This window comes from Chiloscyllium plagiosum, chromosome 14 (assembly GCF_004010195.1).
Source record: "Chiloscyllium plagiosum isolate BGI_BamShark_2017 chromosome 14, ASM401019v2, whole genome shotgun sequence".
In the NCBI taxonomy this organism is placed as follows: Eukaryota; Metazoa; Chordata; class Chondrichthyes; order Orectolobiformes; family Hemiscylliidae; genus Chiloscyllium; species Chiloscyllium plagiosum.
The window spans coordinates 4,751,584-4,772,839 of record NC_057723.1 but is presented as its reverse complement, the minus strand read 5'-3'; the positions used below and the strand labels follow the sequence as shown (position 1 = coordinate 4,772,839).

Here is a 21,256-nt window from a genome sequence, read left to right as displayed (position 1 = left end):
AGAGTATAAATATAGTAGGAGTATACTTAAGAGGGAAATCAGGAGGGCAAAAAAGGGGACATGAAATAGCTTTAGGAAATAGAATGAAGGAGAATCCAAAGGGTTTCTGTCAAATGCATTAAGGACAAAAGGGTAACTAGGGAGAGAATAATGCCCCTCAGATCAGCAAGGTGGCCTTTGTGTGGAGCCACAGAAAATTGGGGAGATACTAAATGAATATATTGCATCATTATTTGCTGTCAAAAATTATATGTAAGATATAAACTGTAAGGAAATAGATGGAGACATCTTGCAAAATGTCTATTTTACAAAGGAGGAAGTGCTGGATGTCTTTAAACGGGTAAAGGTGAATAAATCCCCAGGGCATGATCAGGTGTACCCGAAAACTCCGTGGGAAGCTAAAGAAGTGATTGCTGGACCTCTTGCTGAGATATTTGTATCATCGATAGTCACAGGTACCAGAAGACTGGAGGTTGGCAAACGTGGTGCCACTGTTTAGGAAGGGTGGCAAGGACAAGCCAGGGAAATGGAGATCAGTGAGCCTGAACTCGGTGGTGGACAAGTTGTTGGAGGGAATCCTGAGGGACAGGATGTACATGTATTTAGAAAGGCAAGGACTGATTAGTCATAGTCAACATGGCTTTGGGCGTAGGAAATCATGTCTCACAAATTTGATAGAGTTTTTTGAAGAAGTAACAAAGAGGATTGATGAGGGTAGAACGGAAGATGTGATCTATATGGACTTCAGTAAGGCATTCGACAAGGTTCCCCATGGGAAACTGGTGACCAAGGTTAGAACTCATGGAATACAGGGAGAACTAGCCATTTGAATACAGAATTGGCTGAAAGGTAGAAGACAGAGGTTGGTGGTGGAGGGTTGTTTTTTCAGACTGGAGGCCTGTGATCAGTGGAGTGCCACAAGGATCGGTGCTGGGTCCTCTACTTTTTGTCATTTATATAAATGATTTGGATGCGAGCATAAGAGGTACAGTTAGTATGTTTGCAGATGACACCAAAATTGGTGGATAGCGAAGAGGGTTACCTCACATTACAACAGGATCTTGACCAGATGGGCCAATGGGCTGAGAAGTGGCAGATGGAGTTTAATTCAAATAAATGCGATATGTTTCACTTTGGGAAAGCAAATCTTAGCAGGACTTATACACGTAATGGTAAGGTCCTAGGGAGTGTTGCTGAACAAAAAGACCTTGGAGTGCAGGTTCATAGCTCCTTGCAAATGGAGTGGCAGGCAGATAGGATAGTGAAGAAGGCGTTTGGTATGCTTTCCTTTATTGCTCAGAGTGTTGAGTACAGGTGTTGGGAGGTCATGTTGCGGCTGTATAGGACAATGGTTAAGCCACTGTTGGAATATTGCGTGCAATTCTGGTCTCCTTCATATCAGAAAGATGTTGTGAAACGTGAAAGGCTTCAGAAAAGATTTACAAGTATGTTGCCAGGGTTGGAGGATTTGAGAGAAAGGGAGAGGTTGAACAGGCTGGGACTTTTTTACCTGGAGTGTTGGAGGCTGGGTGTTGACCCTATCGAAGTTTACAAAATTATGCGGGGCATGGATAGGGTAAATACACAAAGTATTTTCCCTGGGGTTGGGCAGTCCAAAATTAGAGGGCACAGGTATATGGGAGATAATCATGTAAACAATTGACACGAATAGTGAAATTAATCTCACTTTCAGCAAAAAATAAAAACAGGATATTGTGAATGTTGGAAATCTAATATGTGAAAAAAACCCAGAGCAACCTGGAGAAACACGGCAGATCTGGCAGCGTCAGTGGAGGAGAACAATGCATAGGATCAGCATCACTAACTATACTAAATCTCACCAACAGCCTTTTCAAGCATTATTTTCTTTGCAAGCAAAAAGCATGCCCAGTGAGGCCAGGTTTGGGTTCTGCCAGAGCCTCTCATTCACTTTCCTCATTAGAGCCTTTGTTTAAATATGGACAAAATAGCTGAACTCGAGAGGTGAGATGAGAGGGTCAGCGCTTGACGTCAAGTTCACATTCGACCAAGTGTAGCATCGAGGTGACCTAGCAAAAAGGAATCAATAGTTGTCAGGGATGAACCCTCTAGTGGTTTGAGCCATGCCTGGCACATAAGGATATTGCTGTTGATGAAAGAAGGTCACCTCAACTCCAAGACATCTCCTCATGGAGTATCCAGGAGTAAACCATATTCAGCTGCTTTATCAATAATCTTCCGTCCAGCATAATATAAGAAGAGGGAGCATTTTCTGGAGATTGCAGAATGCTCAGAACAGTTCCTGACTCCTCAGTTAAGGAAGCAGTCTGTGCTGAAATTCAGCATGATCCAGATAGTATCGGTGCCTTGTCTGATAAGGGGCATGCAGCATTTGCACCACACAAATGTCAGCCAATGACCATTACCAATCTAACAATCAGTCTTTGACATTCAGTAGTGTTACTATCAGTGATTTCCCAATCATTAGCATCCTTCGGTTTACAATTGACTAGAAACTTAACGTGACTCGTCACATAAACACCATTGTTTCAAGAGTAGGTCAGAAACTAGGAATGCTGCGACAAGTAACTCACCTTATGAGCCCCAAAACCTGTTCACCCTCTATAAGGCGCAATCGGGAATGTTGTGGAATACTCCACATTTGTCTGAATGATTGCAGCTCCAACAACATTAAAGAAGCTTGACACCATGCAGGTCAGAGGAACCCGTCCTACTGGCACTACATTCACAAGCATCCCAATCTCCATTACTGACACTCTAGTGGTAGTATGAAATACCTATTAGCTGCATTGCAGAAATTCACAAAAGATCCATAAATGCACCTTTCATACCCATGACCATTTACATATAGAGGATCAAGGGTAGCAGATGCATGAACAACCAACAACTACAATTTTCTCTCCAAGCCGCTCATCATACTAACTTGGAAATATGCTGGGTTTTTTTCACTGTCGCTGGGTCAAAATACTGGAATTCCCTATCTCCTGGTATTGTGTGTCAACTCCCAGCACATGGACTGGAGATTTTCAATTAGGCAACTATTTATATACAATAAATGCTGGCCATTCAGCGATGTCATATCACACGAGTGACTTAAAAATGCTTGACAAATGATTATGCACAGTTTAGATCAGAGTGGTGCTGGAAAAGCACAGCAGGGCAGGCAGCATCCGAGGAGCAGGAAAATCAAAGTTTCGAACAAATGCCCTTCATCAGATGCTGCCTGACCTGCTGTGCTTTTCCAGCATCACTCTGATCGAAACTCAGGTTTCCAGCATCTGCAGTCCTCTCTTTTGCCTAAACGATTATCCACAAATTAGTAACAGGTGTGGAAAGGATATGTGCGGTGAGTAGTGACGTTATGGAAGAGAATTCGACAGGTAATATCGCTGAATTATTACCTGAACATTTTGGGAAAGGTAAAATAAAAATCTTTGAGAAAAAATGCATAGCATAACGATCAGTGATAGAGAAAATGATTATGATTCTTGGGGCAATGACAACAATTATTGGGAAGTAGAACTGGACTGTTGGGGAGGTATTGATCAGATCAATGCCAGGACAAATGCTTTTGAGAATTGTATAACTAGAGAGGTGGAAAAGGCTATAAACACAATGATGAGGGAAATGTTCATATGAGAGGAGATGTATTCAAGTTGGCGGCAAAACGTTCTAAATGCAGTCGTGCCTTTATGGGTGGAATTGAGAAACCGTAAATCAATCAAAACAATAAAATATGTCATATATAGACCACCTGGAAGCAGCTAACAAGTGTTATATTGTATAAATACTGACATTAGGCAACAATATAACAATGGCAATATAGCATTAAAGGGAGATTTTAATCTTCACATAGACTGGGAGAGATAGACATGCATCTGCCAGATCGTTTGTGAAATTTAGAGTATATCTGGGATAGTTTCCTGTAGCAATATGCCTTGGCTGTGACGAGGGAGCAAATGGCATTCGATCTCATAATGAACAATGCACTTGATTGAATTAGCTGCTTACTTCTTCGTGAGCACTTCTCAAATGTAGATCATAACATGATCAAATTTCATGTAGAATTTGTAAGAGATAAGTGTGACGATGCTGCACCTTTAACAAGGTTATATTGTCCTTTTCTTTCAAAAGTGTTTGTAAAGGAAGTGGTTCCGATTTGTCTGAGATACGGTCACCGGATCTGAAACATTACCTGTGATTGCTCTTCACAGATGCTGCCAGACCTGATATCTTTTCCAGCACCTTTTGGTTTTGTTTCTATTTACAGCTTCCGCAGTTCTTCCAATTTCTCTTCTTTTCCTCGATATGAACTACCAACTGAGATGCAATCTGATGAATATCCTAATTTATATCAAGATGTTTCCAGGACATTATTTGTAAATTGGATACCAAACAATTGAAGCTAACTGATTAGAATCCATAAACAAAGGGAGCCTTTGGAGTTTGCTATTAGATTCTCACAACAATGTTTAAGGCAAGTTGTGACCAATACCAACAGGAGTTGGAAAAAGATTAGACTTGCAATTTGATAATAAAGGTTCCCTAAATGCAGCTACTTGGTTTACTCCACTTGAATTGACTTAGAGTAATTCGATTTGAGATTCAGTAAAAAATTATTCAGAACACAATTTGAAAGAAAAGAAAAAATTGTCCACGTGTCAGACCTTTCTGACAAAGTCACACATTAGAGATCAATCGGGAAACTAGGACACTACGGTTGGGATGGTTTACACCTGAAATATTCTGAGATCAGTATTCCAGTGCATCACATAGCTGGAAAAGTAGGGACAATTTTACGCTCATAACGGGTTCAACAGTCCCAGAGAGCGGCGGGAGCTGGGCGGAAGTGAAGTCGGAGCGCAGAGCTGGTCGGGAAGGTAAGTGATTTGTTATTTAATAACTTACCTCGACGCCAACGGTCTTTTTGCAGCAGAGAGCGGCGGGAGCTGGACGGAAGTGAAGTCGGAGCGCAGAGCTGGTCGGGAAGGTAAGTGATTGTTATTTAAGAACTTACCTCGACGCCAACGGTCTTTTTGCAGCAGATAGCGGCGGGAGCTGGGCGGAAGTGAAGTCGGAGCGCAGAGCTTGTCGGGAAGCTAAGTGATTGTTATTTGAGTGGAGAATGGAATCCGAGACACTACACATGTAGTGTCTCCCACCCTCCCTCCTCCTCTAACTTAAAAAAAAGAGACTCAGTCGGCTGAGCAGGTAAGCTACTTAGTGTTCTTGTTTTGGAGACTAAATGCAAGAGTTATGGCAGCTCAGGCAGTGAAATGTTCCTCATGCAGGATGTTTGAGGTAGGGGTGACCACCGATGCTCCTGCCGACTTAATCTGCAGGAAGTGCAGCCAGCTCCAGCTCCTCACAGACCGCGTTAGGGAACTGGAGCTGGAGTTGGATGAACTGAGAATTATTCGAGAGGCTGAGAGGGTGATAGATAGAAGCTAATTACACCAGAGAACAGAGCTAGCTGGGTAACAGTTCTTTTTAAAGTTTTTGCCTAAAACTGTCAAAATTAACCTTCCTCCAATTTCGAGCTTCCACTTTTAGAATTGATCTATTCTTTTCCATCACTATTGTAAAAATAATAGAATTATGGTCGCTGAACCCAAAGTCCTCCCCCGCTGACACCTCAGTCATCTGTCCTGCCTTATTTCTCAGGAGTAGGTCAACTTTTGCACCTTCTCTAATAGGTACTTCCAAGTATTGAAACAGAATATTTTCTTGTACACACTTAACAAATTCCTCTCCATCTCAACCCTTAGCGCTATGGCAGTCCCAGTCTATGTTTGGAAAGGTAAAATTCTCGACCATAACCACCCTATTATTCTTATAGATAACTGAGGTGATTGATCCTCAACAAGAGCAGCCATCTCCGTTTTTTCTCACTGTGACACAAATACATGGTGCACTTTTTTTATGCTGTTTCCTATTTGTTCCGTTTATTATACTTGTCAAACATGGCCTGCACGCTCAACTCAATTCCGATATTCACCTTTTTTCTCTCTTTTGGACAAAGTTCTCCATGATAGAGTCAGCAGCGTTATAACCCCAACTTCATAAAACCGAATACCATTATGCAGTTTGTTATTGAGCAAGTGCTGCTCTATAGCTTTGGCCGGGACCTCTGTCCTCGCACTGCAGGAGATCGACAGTGGCTTCGATCTTTCGTGTTTTGTTCATAGTCAGACTTGCCCATAGTACAATTTGAACTGAGCACTTATCAGTTCCAGGACAACGTTTAGTCCCCTGTGCCCTTCCCTTCTGTACACAGTGCACAATATTCAATCTCCCTCACACATGATATATTAAATCCTTACCGGGTCGCTAAGTCATATCCTGACGTCAATTCGAATCTGTCCACCAGCAGACGACTGTAAAGATAGCAAAACCTCCGCGCTTTTTGTCACCATGCACTCATCATGTGCCCAATAATACCTCATTTTAATTAGTTAACGTGCTTTGTTTTGAAATACACGTATTTACGTCGGAAACTTCGCAGCCTCACCACTGATACTTTTCACTCGCGAAGCCCAAAAATGTCCTTCGTACAAGTTGGATAATATTCCAGTCCTGTTTCCAAGGCACTGTTTACTGCCCGGTGACATTCCCTTGTGTACACAGTGCATAATATTCAATCTCTCTCACACGTGATATTGATAACATTTCTCACGAGAGGAACACATTCTCTCCCATTTTTCGAAGTTGCCACCTTTTCTCTCATCGCCGACAATGATTTTCGCCTGCCAAGAAGATGACTGCCCATTTTCTTTCACTCCCTGCGCATCTGAAACAGGTCACCACGAAAAAATGCAACTTTCCCCTAACACCTGCAACCTTCCTCTGCCCAACATGCAACACTGCTGTCGTTTTTGATATTGCTGTTCAGGAATAAGACTTCTGGAATGTATGAGATAGAGATGGGATAGAGCGGTGAGAGGTTTGGGGGAGAATGGGACTTGTGGTGTAGGTGGCACTGTGGTAAAATTTATCGGGAGAAATGGAGAGGTGGCTGCTAAGAGTGGAGTGAGTGCATTCCGCGGGCGGTGGGATGGGGAGGGGGGGAGGGTGCGTGGTGGCAGGTGTATATCGCGGGAGATTGGTGACAAGTGCGCTATGACATTGGAGGCCATGAGACTTCAGCTGATGCAGTTCGCTTTGCATTCCGCAGTACGCTTCACATCCGCCAAAGGAAATATGAAAGAAAATTCGTGTTATTTTAAAGAAAGAAAAATACGAATAATTGTCGGAGAAATAGTCTTCGTGGATGCAGCTATCTAAACCGTTTGGCCCTTAAGAAATCAGACTGCACACCGGTCGAGCAAAATCATCGACTAAATATTGAAAAGCTTCGCATAAGTACGTGAATGTATGTTTGAGGTGGGTCTCCCTTTGCAACTGCAGGCGCATGGACGACATTTGAGACATTCGTCACTGCATTGTATACTTTACAGATCACTTGCTAAATCTAAGCTGGAGGATATTGTCCTGGTTAGAACTGGATACTTTAGGAACCCTTTAGTACAGTATGATGCTTATGAGGACTTTTGCACGACACAACTCGGAATGTGGTTTGCGTTTTATTGAAATGTAGCAGAAGCGGGCTTGCCCACCTCAGGGCAGGTATGCGTAGGGGAAAACCTACGCGAAATATTTGAGATTATATGCTGTTTTTAATAAGGAAAGTGGAAACAAATGTTTTGTTTCGTGAGTGGCGATTTAACCGAAGGCAGTTTTTTTTTAATTGTCAAAGGATTATGCTGTGTTTTAGCCATCGGGATTTGCGAACCTGAACAAATTACCTGAACAAGTGATGGAATCAAATTATATTAACTGTTACAAAGCAATTCATTATACATTTAATTGGAACGATTTTATAGGTCTATTGAGGAATAGGGCATGGGAATCAACTGGACAGTTTTCTCATAAAGTGCCCACTTGGGTATCTGTTAATGTGTCATTATGTACCTTTAAGATCTGTTTTATTAATTATTCCTTTTAATTCGGATTGGAAATGTACTATTGTTCTCTGCAGATATTAAGAAATAAACCAAAACCCAGACTGAGTTTCTCTGACAATGAGGAAGTCATGAAAGCAATGTTAAATATGCGAATAAATCATGTGAAAACTGTATTGTAAACAGCGTTTGGAAAAACGTAATTGAGACGATTTGTCTCGATATACTTTTTGCTTGTATCCGTCATGGCATATCTCATTATTTTAAATATATATCATTAGAAAGAAGCCATTACTTGTGTGAAGTGTTTGACAGTCAGAAAAGTTGTCAAAGTTACATGTAAAGGGGGACAAATAGTCAATGGTAGTCGTACCCTTTTAAAGTGATTTTAAATAAGTAAATGAATATATTAGTAGCATACTTTTTTTCCCCAGAAGTAGATGGTATTTATGTTGTGCAAGGTTAATTAAAAATTATCTATGTCCTGAAACAGCCTCGCTTTAAATGCTTGAATTGGGCTGGACTCTGCGTGACGCTTCGTACCAATAGAAAGCACGGTTGCTCCGAGAGATCTACCCTCCTTCATCTCTGATCGGACTCGAGCAAGAAGACAAAGGACCTCTGCAGCTAAATATTGCGGCGTTATTCTGCAAGGCGGAGGTTGAATATTCACGTTTGTTTTCAACTTTGACATCGCTACTTGCAGTTATTATGGCTTCTCATAAAAATAACTGAGTGCAAACGGTTCAAGACAAATTTCTATTCCGTGTATACATCGATTCAGCAATAAAATAGCATGGCAGAAGGACGGAGCTTAGCATCGCGCACCCTGCTTTGTTTACTTCGCTTATTTTTCGTCACTGATATTGTTTTGGGGCAAATTCAATATTCAATTCCGGAGGAACTAGAGCATGGAGCTTTCGTGGGGAATATTGCCGAAGATTTAAAGTTAAGTATTAGGAGACTGGTCACTCGCAAATTTCGTCTCGTCACTGATGAGACGAGTAAATACTTCGATGTCGACTTAGAAAATGGGATTTTATTTGTTTCTGAAATAATAGAAAGAGAACAAATTTGTGGGCATATTTCAACCTGCGTAATTTCATTTGAAGTTGTGATGGAAAATCCTTTGGAAATATATAGCGTTGACGTGGAGGTGAGAGATATAAATGACAATTCACCTACATTTGTAAAGGACAAGATTTTCGTGGAAATCGCAGAGTCATTTGCCCCAGGAGCGCGCTTTCCTCTGGAGGGCGCACAAGATTTGGATGTAGGCAGCAATTCTGTCAGCGCTTACCGGATCAGTTCGAATGAATACTTCGGTCTCAACACACAGACCCGAAGTGACGGCAGTATAGTTGTTGAGTTGTTATTAGAGAGGTCTTTGGACCGAGAAAAAGATTCGACATTTCATCTTGTACTGACGGCGATGGACGGTGGCATTCCGGAGCAATCGGGTACAGCCGAAATAATAGTTACAGTTCTGGATGCGAATGACAACGCGCCTGTGTTCGAACACGAAAAGTATGAAGTCAGCTTGCTCGAGAATGTCCCGCAAGGCTTTTTGGTCATCCAGCTCAAAGCGAATGATGCAGATGAAGGGACGAATGCTGAGGTACAATATTTTTTCAACACACATACATCTCAAAGGGTGCGTCAGCTGTTCAGGCTGAACGCTGAAAGTGGAGAAATTGAAGTTCAAGGTGTTCTAGACTTTGAAGAGTCAATTGTTTACGAAATTGAAGTACAAGCTGCAGATAAAGGCGCGTTATCACTGGCGGGACACACTCAAGTCCGGGTCACATTAATTGATGTCAATGACAACACGCCCGAAGTTAAAGTGACCTCCGTATCCAATGCAATCCCTGAAGATGCGGCGTTAGGTACGACAATAGCTTTAATTAGTGTAACGGATAGAGATACTGGAGACAATGGGCGAGTTGATTGTCAAGTGCTTACGGGCAGTCCTTTTAAACTCCAAGAATCTCTGAAGAGCCAGTATAAGTTAATTACAAATGGCATACTAGATCGTGAAATGGTTCCTTTGTACAATGTGACTATTATTGCTTGGGACGCTGGGATTCCACCTCTTTACACAAATAAAACTATTGTGGTGTTCGTAACAGATATAAATGACAATACGCCGAGGTTTACGCAGTCTTTATATACTGTATACGTGAAAGAGAACAATGCTCGGGGTATTTCATTCTTTACAGTTACGGCTTTGGATCCCGATTTTGGACAAAATTCGCGCGTATCCTATTCTATTCTGGGTAACCAATACGAAGATTTTTCAGTTCCAATTTATATTGATATTAATTCCAACGATGGAAGCATCTATGCGCTACGTTCTTTTGACTATGAACAAACAAAAAGCTTTCAAATTCGCGTGCAAGCAACGGATAATGGAATTCCTAAACTGAGTAGTAGCACTACTGTTACTGTGACTGTTCTCGATGAAAACGACAATGCCCCCGTAATCATTTCTCCTATAACGAGAAATGGTTCGGCGACGTTGCAAAAGGTACCTCAATCAGCATTTCCGGGATATTTAGTTACCAAGATAATCGCGTCTGATGCAGATTCTGGCCAGAATGCACGACTTTCCTTTCAATTACTTGGAGCTACAGACAGTAGTCTAGTCAGTTTAGGGCCTCAATCTGGGGAAATCAAGTTAGCTCGGCCACTTACTGATAAAGATCTCACTACACAACGTCTGAATATCCTCGTGCAGGACAACGGAGAGCCAAACCTTTCGAGCAAAGCATCCTTATTTTTTTCAATAATGAGCAGCGCTAATGAAACATTCGTTGAATCGCGTGATTTCCTTAAGAAAACCGAGTACTTTTCAGATCTTAATTTCTATTTAATAATTACTTTGGGGACAATTTCCTTGATATTTTTTGTGGCAATTATCATCCTTTTTGTCGTTAAATTGCGTCAAGGTACACACGTTCGTGATTCCAATTCTAAGTTTTGTTGCGCGGGTTCAAATTCTTTGGATAGCCGTAATCAGAGGCAGTCTCCAGGAGAATATCTGAACTATCTTGGAAAAAAACAAACGATCTCTGTTCGTAATCGCCAGGACTATAGGATGTATTTATCCCCAAATGCACAGGGAACTGACTTTTTGTTCATTAAACCCTACGATGCAACTTTGCCCTGCAGTGAAGTGAATGAAAGTACTATCAACACCTCGACAGAGCACGCTGACGAAACAATTACGTTGAACGATAGATATCGCAAAGGGGAACAGTTAAACGTACGTGGCCAAGATTGATGCAAATGTGAGTTTAGTTTTCAATACCTGCTGCGTTTTCTAAGAATTTCAAAAGACTTCAGAAGTTCGAAACCTCGGGCTATTTTCCAAGGTCTACTCCACAATGATTCAGATGCCATTCATGTCTTCCCTTATTTCTTCTTTTAATTGAACTTATGACGGTAGCGTTCTTGTTGTTTTTAACAGGATTAAATTAATATCTCTCAATCGTACTTTAACATTGTTCACTAGTATGAATCAACTAACATATTTCATTTTCTGACATTTTCCTCTTTGCCAAAACGCACAGGGTTAAGTTTTCAACATGTTCTGTGCGTAAAGGTGATGCTGAACATCGTCATGCTATCATGCTATCTTTTTTTTCGCTGATAGCAATGTTACCAGAATGTAGGTTTTGTTCAAAGGAACCGAGAGAACACCCGATCGTTTCAATAGAGAACAGTGGAAGATAATATTGAGTACACACTGTGTCCAGTAGGAAAGAGTAAGTAATATGCACATATGGCTGGTCATCTTTGGACTATCCATGCCACTGCCAGGAATCGAAAAGGCAGCGAATGGAGGCGGGTTGGGCCAGGGCCATTTGCGATAGATTCATTGGCAGTCCCGGTTTAGTCAATGCATCTGGAGAGTGTTCCGCCCGACTATACTCCAAGTGAAAGCAAATGCATCCGCTAGCTGATCCTGAACCATATGCCAGGTGTAACTTTTCTCGGAATCCGTGTTGCACACTCCACTGAACAGTGCCCCCTCCCTCCCCCCAAATAAAAACACGCAGTAGAATTAGACTTGTATATTAAAGGGATATTCATGTTTTATAAAATTAGGACGCAACCTCAGAAAGGCCCAAAAGGATAAGCAGTATAACTGACACCCATAGATTTCGTTGAAATGTTCGTGTGAAAACTAAACTTGCGATGTTTTTTTCGAGGAGCATAGCTTCTTTCCCAATGGCTAATTGAAAAGAAAATACATGAAAAACTCGAAAATTATTCAATATTTCTCGCTAAATTTCGTACAAAATTAATGCAGTGAAATGTGCCTCATCGCTAATCCATTGTTCACAGTGGGGTGAACTGTGCATAATGGGAAAAAAAGCCCAGTGATATTAATTTGACTCCCTTGGTCAACCTTTTGAACTTAAATATCATGGTCAATATACATCAGTTCTGACAGACTCCTGTTATAGTTATATCAGCGCACCTTTAAAACGGTGTGGAATTTTACATTTTCACTGGCATTTGAGATGGATTGCAAGCATTGCAACCTAAACACATATTGTACTTTGGGACAAGTAGATTTGGCTTACTATGCTGGTATTCCAATATAACATGCTCCAAACAACGAAGATAAGAAATACTTATTATAGTGAATTAATCAAATTATGAACTACATTTTGTCTATTCAATAGTTATGAAACAATAGAAATCAATATTGATAAATAATTGTATTAATATTCCTTATGGATTTTTTTTTCTATGCATTAGTGGGATTGGATTGCAGTAGTTGCATGTCAATTCGATCAATTGGAAGTTTTATTGTCTGTTTCCCTATCATATAGAACTAACAGGTTATATCTGTGCACTTCTATTAATATTCTCCATGCATTATTTACGCTAAAGTTGAAATGCTTTATCTTTCATACTACAGAATATAACAACAACATTTGGACAATGACAGAGTTCACTGGATTTCCCAAATGATTAATAGCAAACCATCGATGCCATTGCAACAACGTTGAACTAATGACTTCCGTATATGTGTCATTGAAGGATTTCTTTTTAATGGCTCCATTACCCAGCATGGTTCCAACGATATTAAGACTTTTCACAAATTGTAATGTGAAAATTAATTGTTATTTACCTGTGTGTTTTTTTGTTAGATGATATATAAACGTTTGAGTTCACAATTATTTTTGAATTGCTTGGATCAAATAAACTACTGAAATAATCAGTAGTGTGCAAAACGGATATGTTCTTAATTATTGTACGATGTTTTGAAGAAACTTGCATTTTGTATCCTATAAATTTCTTAACCATTCACCGACATACATACTTAATTTATCCGTCTGAATGTTATGCATGAAATGATGCAACATGCAGCCAGCAATACAATCACCAGTGATACAAAAGGCATATTAAAGACATACTTGGTTAGGTTTGATGAAGAACAATTCTCATCACAGATGCTCTTACGTGCTAATTTATGAGATTTCTTTATTATTATTCACTCGTGGAACGTGTGCATTGCTGACTCGGTCAGCATTTATTGTCTCTTACCAGATGCCATTGAGTGGGTGATGGTGAGATGCTAATTTATAAACTTTTTGCGGTCGTGAAAACAGATTTATTTTGCGAGATAGCGACTATAACAACTATTAATTACTATATTTCATTATTTACATTAAACAGAATTCTGATTTTTTTTGTGGCAACGTTTAAAAGCATGACGATTTTACATCCAAAAGTATTCAACAGGTATGAATTACTTAATGAAGATGCTAGTCGACAAATATGTATAAACATGCAAAGAAATGAACTAGGAGCAGAAATAAGCTGTTAAGCCATTCTCAGCGAGCTCTTGCACATTTAAAAATGATTAGGGAGAGTTATCCTTGGTATTAATAGAAATGAATATAGTCAATAAAGTTAAATTAATGTCGATTGTCAAGATCTGACTTTTTAAAAAGTGTTTTAGAAACTAATCAGAGTTGCAAATTTGCTAGAGGCCAGTGTGATGGTACAAGAATGGAAATGGGATTAGGACAGTAAGACCTTTGTTGACGACAGGTAATAGGCTGAACAAACCCCTTCTGTAGTCTAAACGTCTTCCAGTCCATGAGAGTGTCAGCATTTGTGGAGAGATGAAATTTGTTAACATTTTGAGTCCAACAGGACAATTCTTCATAACTGAAGAGGGCTGGAAAATGATGTTTTTACACTGTCGCCAAAGACTTGTTGTAGCAATTGGAGGAGATGGTGAGGGTGCTGAGAGCAAAGTACATAGGATTTATTAGTTGTACGGTTGCCACCCATGCTCTTGCTCCTCCTCGCCCTTGTGAGTGTCATAAAGAAAACATAATTTTCCATCCCACTTTCATTCTGAAGTTGAGTCACATTGAACACAAAAAAATTAACACCGTTTCTCTTTTCATACGTGATGTTAGAATTGCCGAGTTTCTCTCGCACCTTCTGATTTTTTAAGAAAATTAATCACTTTGCTTGGCTTGATCCTTTGGATGCAATCAGCTCTGGAAGTGAAGCAGGTGGCATTTCTCATTAAATTATGTTTTAAAATGTTAGACCTTGAATAATCTACCTCACCAGTACATATTCAGAAAACAGAACACGGGATTAAATTGTATTCTTTGCTTCCAAACTCGTACTTTGTTTTCTTTAAACACTTTTGGAATGGCAGGACAATCCGATGAGGGGATATTGGATACTGGCTCTGTGCCCATTAGAATTTGGGGAAATGTGAGATGATCAGAGTATTTCCTAGGCTGGCTATAAGAAGGATGTTTTTCTTTTATGGCTACAAAACATTAAGATATAGTTTCAGAATAAGTGGTCTCCCTCCCCAGAAGTACACGAATGATAGTTTTATAATTCTTTCGTGGAGTCACCAGAATCTTTTTCCACAGAACAAAATAAGAAATTTCGTTGTGAAATTAATTCCATGTGCAAGCAGACGGGGTTTTGAAAGATGAAGGAATCGAAAGCTATGAGTAGACAAGAAATAGGGCTGAAATCACAACTGGATCAGCTAGGAACATATGTACCGTTGTTGCATTTGGGTTGAAGGATTAGTAGGTTGTCGAATCCTAACCTGTGACCCAATTAAGCTGTGTTGTTATTGTTACATTTTAGTTTACCGAACAGTATGCAGTTATAGAGTTATAGAGGCACAGAGTCTTACACCTCAGAGAGAAACACTTTGGCCTAAACTGTTCCATGCCGAAGAAAATGTCTATCTAGGCTAATCCTATTTCCTTGCAGTTGGCCCAGATCCTTCGAAACCTTTCTTATTCATGCATTTGCCCAAATACCATCAAATTGTTGTTAATGTTTCCGCCTCAACCACTTCTCATGGCGCCTCATTCTGTATGTGTACCACCTTCTATGTAAAAGCATTGCCCCTCAGGTTTCCATTTATTCTTTCCCCCTTACCCTAAACTGGTGGCCTCTAGTTCTCGATTCCACAAATCTGCATAAAAGATTGAGTGCATTCACCTTATCTATGCCTCTTATGATCATATAAACGTCGATGAGATCCACACCTTCACCCCATTCCAGTCTCCTGCGCTCTAAAGCAAAGAGTCCTAAATTGTCCCATTTAAATAACTCAGATCGAGTAGACAGGATTCTTAAGTGCGAGGATGAGCAGCCAGAAGTCGTGGTACATATCAGTACCAATGTCATAGCTAGGAAAAGGGATGAGGACTTGAAAAGTGGATATAGCGAGTTAGGATGCACGATAAAAGGCAGGACGAGCAGAGTAATTATCTCAGGACTGCTATTGGTGCCATGGGCTAGTGAGGCTAGGAGCAGAGAGTAAGTGCAACTGAACATGTGGTTGCACAGTTGTTGTAGGAGGGAGGGCTCCAGATATATGGATCGTTGGGTTACCTTACGTGGAAAATGGGACCTGTACTAGGGCGACAGGTTGCACCTGAAGGGGAGAGGCACCAATATCCTGGGCAGGAGGTTTGCTAGAGCTCTTCGGGAGGGTTTAAACTGATTTGTCAGTTGGGATAGGAACTGGAGCTACGGATCAGAAAATGGGGCAACTGGTAAACAGGCAAGTAAAGCGTGCAGAGAGTCTGAGAGGAAGGATACACAGTTGATATGGTTAAGTTGTAATCAGTATGTTGAGTTGATGTGTGTCTATTTTAACGCAAGAACTGTCAGAAATAAGGATAATGAACTTTGAGCATGGATCAGTACTTGGAACTATGACCTTGTCGCCATTATGGAGACTTGGATATCACAGGCTCAGGGTGGTTGTTGGATGTTCAGGGGTTTAAATGTTTCAAAAGGAATAGGGAGTGAGCAAAAAGGGGTGGGGGAGTGGCATAGCTAATCAGGGAGAGTATCACAGCTGCAGAAAAGGATGTCATCAAGGAGGATTTGTCTACTGACTGGAAGTCAGAAATAGGAATGGAGCAGATACTATATTGAGCGTTTTCTATAGAACCCCAGAAGTGCAGAAGTAACGGGGAAGTTGTCATGGGTGACTTCAACTTACCTAATATTGATTAGAACCTCCTTCGTGCAAATAGTTTGGACGATCAGACTTTCTCAGGTGTGTCCAGAATGGCAGCCTGACTCAATATGTAGATAGGCCGACTGGAAGGGAGGTGATATTGGATTTAGTGCTTGGCAATGAACCAGATCAGGTGTCAGATTTCTTAGTGGCAAAACATTTCGGTAATATTAATCAGAACTCCATGGCCTTTATTATAGTTATGGGGAGGGATAGGAGCAGGTGGTATGGGAAAATGTTTAATTGTGGGAGGGCGAATACAGTTCTATTGGGCAGTAACTGTGGAGCATCAACTAGGAACATCCGCAGGGAAATGCATGACTGAAATGTGAAGGTTGCTTAGGGAGCACATGCTGTGAATTTTGGATAGGTTTGTCCCAATGAAGCAAGAAAGGGATGGTAGGGTTAAGGTATCTTGGATGACAACAGAAGGAAGGTTACTTGAAGTTGAGAAAACAAGGATCAAACGGTGCTTCAGAGGATGATAAGGTAGCCAGGAAAGAACCAAATAATGGACTTAGAATAGCTAGAATGGGGCATGGAAAAGGCTCGGCAGGTAGAATTAAGGAAATCCCCAAGGGGTTCTACACTTATGTGAGGAAAAGGAGGATGGCCACAGTTAGGTTAAGAGCTGAAATTGTGTTGCTGGGAAAGCGCAGCAGGTCAGGCAGCATCCAAGGAGCAGGAGAATCGACGTTTTGGGCATGAGCCCTTCTTCAGGATTCATGCTCGAAACGTCGATTCATCTGCTCCTTGGATGCTGCCTGACCTGCTGCGCTATTCCAGCAACACATTTTCAGCTCTGATCTCTAGCGTCTGCAGTCCTCACTTTCTCACAGTAAGGTTAAGGCCGATCAGGGATAGTGGAGAGAACTTTTACCTGGAGTTGAAGGAGGTTGGGAGGTCCTGAATGAATACTTTGATTCGGTATTCACTAGCGAGAGGGATACTGTCTTTCGTGCCCACGGTGTGAAATAGGCTGATGTGCTCGAATGGTTTAATTTTAAGAAGCAAATTTTGAAAAACATGAGGGTAGGTAAGTCACTTGGGTAACACGGGATATACCAAGATTCTAACAGGTAGTGAGGGAGGAGATTGCTGTGCTTTTGGCGATCATCTTTGTGTTTTCACTGTCGACTAGAACAGTACCAGATGATTGGAGAGTGCTAAATGTTTCCCTTGTTCAAGAAAGCAAATAGGGATAACCCTGGGAATTACAGAACAGTCAATCTTACGTCAATGCTGGGCAATTATTTGGAGAGGATTCGAAGAGAAAGGAGATGCGATTGTTTGTAAAAGCATAGTTTGCTTAGAGACAATCAAAATGGCTTTGTAAGGGGCATTTCATGCTTCACCAGCACTATTGGATTATTTGAGGATGTGATAAAACACATTGATGAAGGTAGAGCAGTGGGTTTGGTACTAATGGATTTTAGCAAGGCATTTAATAAGGTTCCCCAAGGTATTCTCATTCAGAAAGTAAGGAAACATGGGATACACAGAAATTTAGCTGGCTATATACAGATTTAGCTGGCCCACAGAAGACAGAGGGTGATAGTCCATGGAAAGTACTCAGCCTGGAGCTCAGTGGCCAGTGGTCTTCCGCAAGGAGTGACCTCTGCTCTCTGTGACTTTTATACATGACTTGGATGAGGGAGTGGAGGGGTGGGTTAATATGTTTGCTGATGAAGGTTGGTGGAGTTTGGATAGTGTGGGGAGCTGCTGTAGGTTGCAAAGGGACAGAGCTGGGCTGGAAAGTGGCATATGGCGTTCAACCTGAAAAAGTGTGAAGTCATTCAGTTCGACTACAGAATATAAGGTTAAAGGCAGGATTCTTGGCAGTGTGGAGCAACAGAGGGTTCTTGTTGTCCACATCCATAGATCCCACTACATTGCTACCTAAGTTGATAGGGTTGTTAAGAAGGCATATAGGATGTTAGCTTTCATTAGCAGGAGGATTGAGTTTAAGAGCCACGAGGATATGCTGCAGCTCTACAATAGACAATAGGTGCAGGAGTAGGCCATTCTGCCCTTCGATCCTGCACCACCATTCATTATGATCATGGCTGATCATCCTCAGTCAGTATTCTGTTCCTGCCTTATCTCCATAACCCTTGATTCCACTATCCTTGAGAGCTGTACCCAACTCTTTCTTAAATTAATCCAGAGACTGGGCCTCCAGTGCCTTCTGGAGCAGAGCATTCCACACACCCACCACTCTCTGGGTGAAGATGTTTCTCCTCCTCTCTGTCTTAAATGGCATACCCTTTATTTTTAAGCTGTGTCCTCTGGTTCGGGACTCACCCATCAGCGGAAACGTGTTTCCTGCCTCCAGAGTGTCCAATCCTTTGATAATCTTATACATTTCAATCAGATCCCCTCTCAGTCTTCTAAACTCAAGGGTATACAAGCTCAGTCCTCCAATCTTTCAACATAAGATAGTCCTGCCACTCCAGGAATTGACCTCGTGAACCTACGCTGCATTCTCTCAATAGCCAGAATGTCTTTCCTCAAATTTGGAGACCAGAACTGCACACAATATTCCAGGTACGGTCTCACCAGGGCCCTCTACAGGTGCAGAAGAACGTCTTTGCTTCTATATTCAATCCTTCTTGTTATGAAGGCCAGCATGCTATTTGAATTCTTCACTACCTGCTGTACCTGCATGCTTGCCTTCAGTGACTGGTGTACAAGAACACCCAGATCTCTTTGTACTGCCCCTTTACCTAACTTGACTCCATTTAGGTAGTAATCTGCCTTCCTGTTCTTGCCACCAAAGTGGATAACCATACATTTATCCACATTAAACTGCATCTGCCATGCATCTGTCCACTCACCTAACCTGTCCAGATCACCCTGTAATCTCCGAACATCCTCCTCACATTTCACCCTGCCACCCAGCTTTGTATCATCAGCAAATTTGCTAACGTTACTATTAATACTATCTTCTATATCTTTTATACGTATTGTAAAGAGCTGCGGTCCGAGCACTGATCCCTGTGGTACCCCACTGGTCACTGCCTGCCATTCCAAAAGGGAACAATTTATCACTACTTTTTGTTTCCTGTCAGCCAACCAATTTTCAATCCAAGTCAGTAGTTTTCCCCCAGTACAATGCGCCCTAATTTTGCTCACAAACCTCCTGTGTGGGACTTTATCAAAAGCTTTCTGAAAGTCCAGGTACAATACATCTACTGGATCTCCCTCGTCCATCTTCAGAGTTACATCCTCAAAAAATTCCAGAAGATTAGTCATGCATGATTTCCCCTTGATAAATCCATGCTGACTCTGACCTATCCTGTTACTGCTGTCCAGATGTGTCATAATTTCATCCTTTATAATTGACTCCAGCATCTTTCCCACCACTGAGGTCAGACTAACTGGTCTATAATTTCCTGCTTTCTCTCTCCCACCTTTCTTAAAAAGTGGCACAACATTAGCCACCCTCCAATCCGCAGGAACAGATCCTGAATCTATCAAACTCTGGAAAATAATCGCCAACACATCCACGATTTCTAGAGCTGCGTCCACGATTTCTACAAACCCTGGTTAAACCACACTTGGAATGTGTTGTTCAGCTCTGGTCACCTTATTTTTAGAAGGATTTGGAAGCTTTAGAGAGGGTGCAAAGGAGATTTACCAGGATTCTGCCTGGACTGGGGGGCATGTCTTCTGAAGCAAGGGTGGGGAAGCTAGGGCTTTTCTCATTTGATCGAAGATATTTGAGCAGTGATTTGATAGAGATGTACAAGATGGTGAGAGGCATAGATAGAGTGGATGGACAGAGACTTTTTTCCAAGCAGTAACAAGCAGAAATGACTATCACGAGGGGACATAATTTTAAGATGATTAGGGGAAGGTTTAGGGGACATGTTAGATGTAGGTTCTTTATGCAGAGAGTGGTAGGTTCATGGAATGTACTGCCAGCAGTGGTAGTAGTTTCAGGTACATTAGGGACATTTAAGTGACTCTGCGATAGGCACATGGATGATAGTAAAATGAAGGGTATGCAGGTTAGTTTGAGCCTAGAGTAGAATAAAATGTCGGCACAACGTCAAAGGCCAAAGGGTCTCTCCTGTGCTGTATTATTCTATGTTCTATGTTATCTCTCTATAACTCAGTCCTTTGACTCCAGGCAATATCCTTGTAAATTTCTTCAGCACTTTTTCCAGTTGAATAACACCCTTCCAATACCAAGGCAACCAAAGCTAAACACAGTACACAACGTATGGCCTCACCAACGTCCTGTACAACTGCATCATAACTTCCAAACTTATGTTCTCGATGCCCAGTGTGTCAAAAGCCTGTCTACCTGTGATTCTAGCTTCACAGAACCATGCACCTGAACTCCAAGATCCCTCCCTTCCATTACATTCCTAAAGGCCCTACCATGATGACTGTATCGGCGCCGCCTCGTGCTCCCACGAGGAAGTTGAACAGTTCATCCACTTCACCAACACCTTCCACCCCGACCTCAAATTCACCTGGACAGTCTCAGATTCCTCCCTCCCCTTCCTCGACCTTTCTATTTCCATCTCAGGCGACCGAATCAACACGGACATCTACTACAAACCGACCGACTCCCACAGCTACCTGGACTACACCTCCTCCCATCCTGCCCCCTGTAAAAACGCCATCCCATTCTCCCAATTCCTTCGACTCCGCCGCATCTGCTCCCAGGAGGACCAGTTCCAAAAACGCACAACACAGATGGCCTCCTTCTTCAAGGACCGCAACTTCCCCCCCG

General features: G+C 41.6%; 1 protein-coding gene across 1 annotated transcript in view; it reads left to right on the top strand.

The window, feature by feature from the left end:
• The first annotated feature begins 8,585 nt into the window (after window positions 1–8,585).
• LOC122556968 overlaps window positions 8,586–21,256 on the top strand; it is a 309,989-nt gene continuing 297,318 nt past the window's right edge. Inside the window, exon 1 of the mRNA XM_043704202.1 lies at window positions 8,586–11,226. Coding sequence (XP_043560137.1) covers window positions 8,758–11,226 — 2,469 coding nt within the window. The 5' untranslated portion in view covers window positions 8,586–8,757. The remainder of the gene's footprint in view (window positions 11,227–21,256) is intronic.